The 6176-nt window shown below is 42.5% G+C and overlaps 1 protein-coding gene across 1 annotated transcript; it reads right to left on the reverse strand.

Moving 5' to 3' along the window:
- Window positions 1–740: 740 nt before the first annotated feature.
- Window positions 741–5339, reverse strand: LOC104961082 (polyadenylate-binding protein 1). Its single transcript, XM_010789290.1, has 7 exons — window positions 5156–5339; window positions 4872–4994; window positions 4616–4758; window positions 3708–3792; window positions 3460–3590; window positions 1210–1300; window positions 741–1097 (listed from the first exon to the last, which is right to left on the reverse strand). Exons 1-6 carry the CDS (start codon window positions 5322–5324, stop codon window positions 1211–1213), a joined length of 741 nt encoding a protein of 246 aa, XP_010787592.1. The 5' UTR covers window positions 5325–5339; the 3' UTR covers window positions 741–1097; window position 1210.
- Between the last annotated feature and the right edge of the window lie 837 nt (window positions 5340–6176).

The following is a 6176-nucleotide window of genomic DNA, read 5'->3' on the forward strand; positions in this document are numbered from 1 at the left end:
GTAGAGGCTGAGAGAGACACTATGATGCACACAGAGGGCCTTTCCTGATCGTGTGATGGAATGCACATACACTTCCATTCACAAGTCAATGCCCTTTTCTTTAAAAGAAAATACCATACAACTCTGAATTAATTAAATTTGGAGCAGCATCTCAAAAATCTATTTTGTATCACAGTAGAAAAGTTGGTGGATTTTGCAATGTGAAAATCCATGTCATCCAAATCAATGTTAAACGTTTGGACCTGTTGCCACTTAAAGCTTTTCCACTTTGTGTGGGGATATGAGTTGCACTAATTAGACAGCTGTAAACAATGTAGCCACTTACCATTGGGATCTGTCCACAGTAAGCAATACATAAAAAAGCCTATAGACTTCCAACTGCTGTATAGGATGCCTTAGTGGCTATTCCAAGAACATTTTTAACAGATGCACAAGGCTATGATTGTAAATAAAGTGCTAATGAGTTACCATCAGTACATGCACCAAAATTGCAGGTGACGTGAGAAGAAAACAGGGACACCTGGTGGAAGAAAACAATACCGTCTTTCCCATAGGCAGGACCACTATACAGTATGAACATTAACCTGCAGCTACAAACACCAACTCAGGAAAACAGCTTCCGAATCTGTTCTGTCATACATGAAATTATCAAAACTGGCATCAATATTTATCCAATTACAATGACAGCTACAAAATGTGAAAATTAATTGGGACATTAACTGAGGAATTAAACAAAAGCATGCATTTTGAATGAGAATTTATTACAGCCAGTAGTTTACAATACAAATCACCCTTCATGGTGCTCAGCTATCACCTGAACATGGCTGATATTCTGAGCACTGACACAATAACATGACATAAAACAGAGGAATGCATTCAGAACGTATAATCTCAATTTGTTTTCTATTTTGCTATTTTTTTCAACACATTTTTGTTTATTATCAAGGTCTAGTCGAACCATCTATAGACCTGGCAGATTAATTGTTTTCTTCATTTTTTTAAGAAATAATTTATCATTTTGCGATGTTTTCAGAGTTTTAGGTTTTTCAATGTTTAATATTTTTTTCTCTTTTTCCATCGGTGAAGCAGGTTTCAATCTGCAAGACAAAAATACCAAAAATGTTGATGCTTATTCTGTAGTTCATTTATTCATTATTTATATACTGTATAATTTCATCCGAGTCATCTTTACTTCAAAATGTTACACACCTTAGACACTGGGGACACCAGCGGGGCTGGTTGACTTCTGAGCAGCTTCCTTGGCCTGGTGGGCCTGCAGCACAGCAACAGCCTCATCCACCTAAAACAACAGATAGATAGATAGAATCGGAGGGATGAAACCCTCTTTAATGGTCACACATGCAAAGCACATACCACACAGTGAAATGTTGCCTCTGCATTTACATGACATTACATTTAGCTGACGGTTTTATCCAAAGCGACTTACAATAAGTGCATTCGACCAAGAAGATACAAACTTGAGGAAAACAGAATCATATAAGTACATTAGGTTTCATAGAGCCAAACCATTTTAAGTGCTACTCAACTGGCTTTAGATAAGCCAGTCCTTTGTTAGTATATAAGTGCTTTGTTAGTATGTAAGTGCTTTGTTAGTATGTAAGTGCTTAGTTAGTATATAAGTGCTTTGTTAGTATGTAAGTGCTTGGTTAGTATATAAGTGCTTTGTTAGTATATAAGTGCAATAGTTAGTATATGAGTAAAATATTTAGTATATGAGTGCTTTGTTAGTAATTTAACCCATCCTAGTACTAGGAGCAGTGGGAAGCTATTGTATAGCGCCCGGGGAGCAATGGGGGTGAGGGAGGAAGGGGGATGTCCGGTGCCTTGCTCAAGGGTACCACGGCAGGGCCCAGGAGGTACCAGTCCACACTCAATATTTAGGTCTGGTCGGGGACTTGAACCGGCGACCCTACAGCTCACAGTCCAAGCCCCTACTGACTGAGCCACTGCCGAGCAAAACACTTTGTGAACTGCTGCAAATCCACGGTTACCATTAAATCCGTTATCAAGTTATGGCATCAGTCCATCAACAAGTCCTCCCTTCTGAAAATGCTTCTAGCAACAAAGCTCAGGTCAAGAGAAACAATGCAGATACCGACCAAACAGGTTCCAGTTCTAGATCGGTGCTAGTGCTTTTTTAGTTCGGAACTAGTTTGCAGTTTAGGAACCAGTTATTTTTCCACCGCCCATTTCCCAAGTGGTGCCAGGCCATGACATCACCATTAAAGTTGCAGATTTTCCAAGCAGCGCCCCTCACAACAACAATGGTGGACTGCCTGTCAGCGTGTTCTAGTCTGAATGGACGCTGTCTGGCATCACAATGCCTTTATTAAAGTTTCTCTGGTATGAGATGGGTGATGTAAGCATAGCCACCAAAGCTTGTCTGACTATCTTGACTACTTGTTGCCATCTGTTGGGGAATAATTTGCTTAGGTATTCAACCCTTGACACAGCTCATCATTTTCTCTTTTCACCGTCTCCTTTCCCATGGCAAAGGTCTACGGCCTTGGGTATTGCTGCTATCTCTCTAAAGGAGGGGCAGCTTGGGCGCATTGTTGTTGCCAGCTTATGACAAAGCACAAGTTGACATGAGATAGTTTATTGTTCAGGGACATCTAGAAGCCCTTCTTTTTAGGAACGTAGGTTCCCTGGCGCACATTATTTTCTATGGACGAGAGCTCTAGTTAGATTCAGGGTCCATATTTGTTTTGTCTCACTGATAAAGAATGTTGATTATTACACGCCAAATTAGTTCAAACCTGGAACTACAGAAGAGTTCTTCAGAATTGATTGTGGCAACTCTACCGTGCAGTCAGAACCTCTGACTCTTGACATGTCTTGTAAATTCTCCGGCCGAAGCTCCAAATAAACCGTCAGTGTTTGCCATCAAAGCTCCAGCTCTCCTCGTGTCTCTCCGAGTCCTGACTCCTATTGCTTCAGAAGTTTCCCCCACACTATCGTATTGTGGAATAAGCCCTTTTCTACAGGCATATTTTACACTACGATTTTAATTGCGATAATCTGACATGGCAACATGTGTAGCCCATGTATTGTTTACACCCGATAGCTGCTATAATAAAAACAACATCAAACTGATGCCAAGTCATTATAATTAAGGTAAAAAAAACAACAATATCAAATAAGTCTTGCCTGACTTAATATATATGTGTGAGGTCGCGTCTTAGTCACTCTGCAATCTGAGTGGTACGGTTTGTAACAACTTTATTCTGTTCACCGTACTCGCCATAAACTGTTATTGCTAAAATTAATCTGACCAAGCCTCCAACATAAGCCTGACATATTCGGTTCTTCAAGCTGCGGTGGAGACAGGAAGAACTGGGTCATAACGGGCACTAGCTTCAAGCTTTGGTGGGAAAGGGGATGAGTGATAAAATCATTATGCCCTGCTAACATTTTATAGCTTAGTCACTATCTGACCTTTGAGCGCAGCGACTCAGGTGACTCCAGCATGTGGAGAAGTTCAGAGTTGTCGATCTCCAGCAGCATACCGGTGATCTTGCCAGCCAAACTGGGGTGCATGTTCTGGATCAGGGGGAACAGACGCTCACCTAAAGAAGAACAGTCAACAACTATTTCAAAAATGTGTAAAACCAGCCTTAAATCCTTATCAAATGACTTATGCGCAATTCTGTTTGTTAGTTTCTTTGAGCAGATAATTTACTTACCCAGCATTTGCTTCTGTTCCTGAGGAGGTGCCGCGGCCAGCATGGAGGCCGTCAGTGGCTCCTGTCCTTGGACATGGACAGCAGGCTAAAGAAGGAAAACAAAATGAATGATTTGGTTCTTGAAAAGTGCTGCTTACAATTTGGCATAAACGAAACATTTTCATGATATGGTTTTTAGACACTATAGCCGCTTTCACACCAAGTACTTTGCCGTACTTAGTGCCCAGCACTTAGTGCCCAGCACTTAGTGACCCCATGGAACTAAGTACAGATCGCGTTCACACCGGAATAAGTTCCCTGAGGGAAGATTACACAAATGTAGCCTCTGACGTCACTTCTTCTTCTTCTGCTTTGGGCGTATACTGCCACCCGAAGTTCCCGGCCGGAAGAGCCCGGAGTTGGGGACTGTTGCAGCAGCTTCTAATGAAGCCTTCCGAGTAAATCGCCAGAACGCCGACACCTCCTCATCACTCCACCGCTCCCATGTTTTTTTTTGTGTTGCCATAACTTATTCTCTCTCCGTTGGTGCACGGGGCTAATGCTAATAATGCTAATGTCAGCAAATACAATGGCGGCTTCACAAAACTTTTCAGAGTTTTACGGGGCGTGGTTTGCAATTCGCCCAGCCAATAGAAATTGGTACTTTTTTCTCCCCAGGATAGTACTACCTCTATAGCAGGCACTAAAAATGGGGGTAAAAGTTCTCGGAACTAAGTACTCTTTTTGGTGTGAACGCAAAATTCTAAAACGGGAAAAGTACAGGTCAAAGTACTCCGGTGTGAACGTTCCTTATGTTCTTGTTTAAAACTGATTAAACAGAAAAGGTAAATAAATGCAGATGGTCTTCTATTTTTTCTTCTTGGGCATCAGCTAGTTAAGTTGAAAAGCACAAGTGGAATGGAATCTACCTGCTGAATGGGGACCTGTGGCTGGGAGGCCATGTGCTGCTGGGGGTTTCGCACACCAGCAGCATATTTGTACTGGGGCATGGCGCGCACTGGGGCAGCAGTTGCTGAAGATCCGGCAGGGCGTTGGCTGAGGGCCTGTGTGGCTGAGGAAAGTGAAAAGGTCCCTTTATCAAACCTGCTTCAAGTTATTAACTCGCAAGGACAACTTGACAAAATATAGCTTTGGATTGTATTTTCTGAAATATGAAATACTTACGCATACGCTGGGAAGCCATCATGCGCGGAACCTGTGTGTTGGGTGTGGTGGTGGGACGGATGGTGTTGAAGGTTTGGGGCCTGGGAGCTGAGGGCCGCATAGCATTGGGCATATTTTGGAAGTCTGAAAGAAGAGGAAACGATATTAAAACGTTCACACTGAAGGGCTGAAAATTCAGCTCTTTCAATGTTTATGAGAGCCAGGTACCATTTATTCAATTAAAGCATCGCTTCACAATCCGATAACATTGAAGTGACAAAAAGAGTGAACATTTTTTTACTTACGCTGAGGACGTACTCCTTGAGTTGCCCAGCGGGGGCTGGGGCGGAGTTGGGCCAGCTGGTTGGCAGAGTAGTAAGCAGCACGGTTCTGAGCCTGATGGACAGAGAAACAATCATTTATCAGTTCATGGTGTCCTATAGCCAATTCGTTACAAATATTTCTATTATCCATACCCCTACAACCAAGACGTGGTTAAACCGGATAACAGACGCGCTGTGCCCTCTTATTTTCGGTGTGCGCCCTGATACCAAAGTGCAGATTTTCACAGTAAGATCTTAAAGGTGGTGCCAAAAAAAAACTATATTTCTGTTTGTCAAAAACTGTATAATTACAGAACTCAGAATAATTATGGGGGGGATGTCCGGTCAGTCTGCCGGGGGACGAGTGGCAGGCAGCAGGCTTACACTGAAACTGTGATTTCTGAATCAGTTTCTTTTACTGTCCTTATTTCTGTAGAGGAAGTAAAGAAACCGTAACTCTGGTTATTTGGGGCTCAATATATGACTCCGCAGCTTTAAGACATGAAGGAACTATCATTTTCCACTTCGCTCTAATGCATTAGTTTTGCCGGAGGGTGGCAGTCATTTTGGCCGGCAAACAATTGACATTTCTAGTGATGACATCCAAAAATATGAGTGCTTAAGATCTTATGGACTAGATACAGTGGAGGAAAAAAGTATTTGATCCCTTGCAGATTTAGTAAATTTGCCCACAACATTATACAACAATGTATAATTGTAGGTTTATTTTAACAGTGTGTAAGAATATCTACACAAAACAATCCAGAAATTGACATTGTATAAAAGTTGACGCCTGGCTGGTAGTTGTCGTCGGCCCGGATGAGGCATTCCTGCACCACGGGACCTGCTCCCCTCGTCCCCGCGGGGTTAATCTGCATAACCTGAGGTCTCTGTGTCAGGCTCCCCGGATCTCTAATGCCGCCGATCTGCCAGCCCCTGCCAGGTTTGGCTTGATTAACGCAAGATTGCTGACAAACAAGACTTTTGTCAAAAAGGATTTCTT

This window comes from Notothenia coriiceps, unplaced genomic scaffold (genome assembly GCF_000735185.1).
Source record: "Notothenia coriiceps isolate Sejong01 unplaced genomic scaffold, NC01 NC01_scaffold00032752, whole genome shotgun sequence".
Lineage (NCBI taxonomy): Eukaryota > Metazoa > Chordata > Actinopteri > Perciformes > Nototheniidae > Notothenia > Notothenia coriiceps.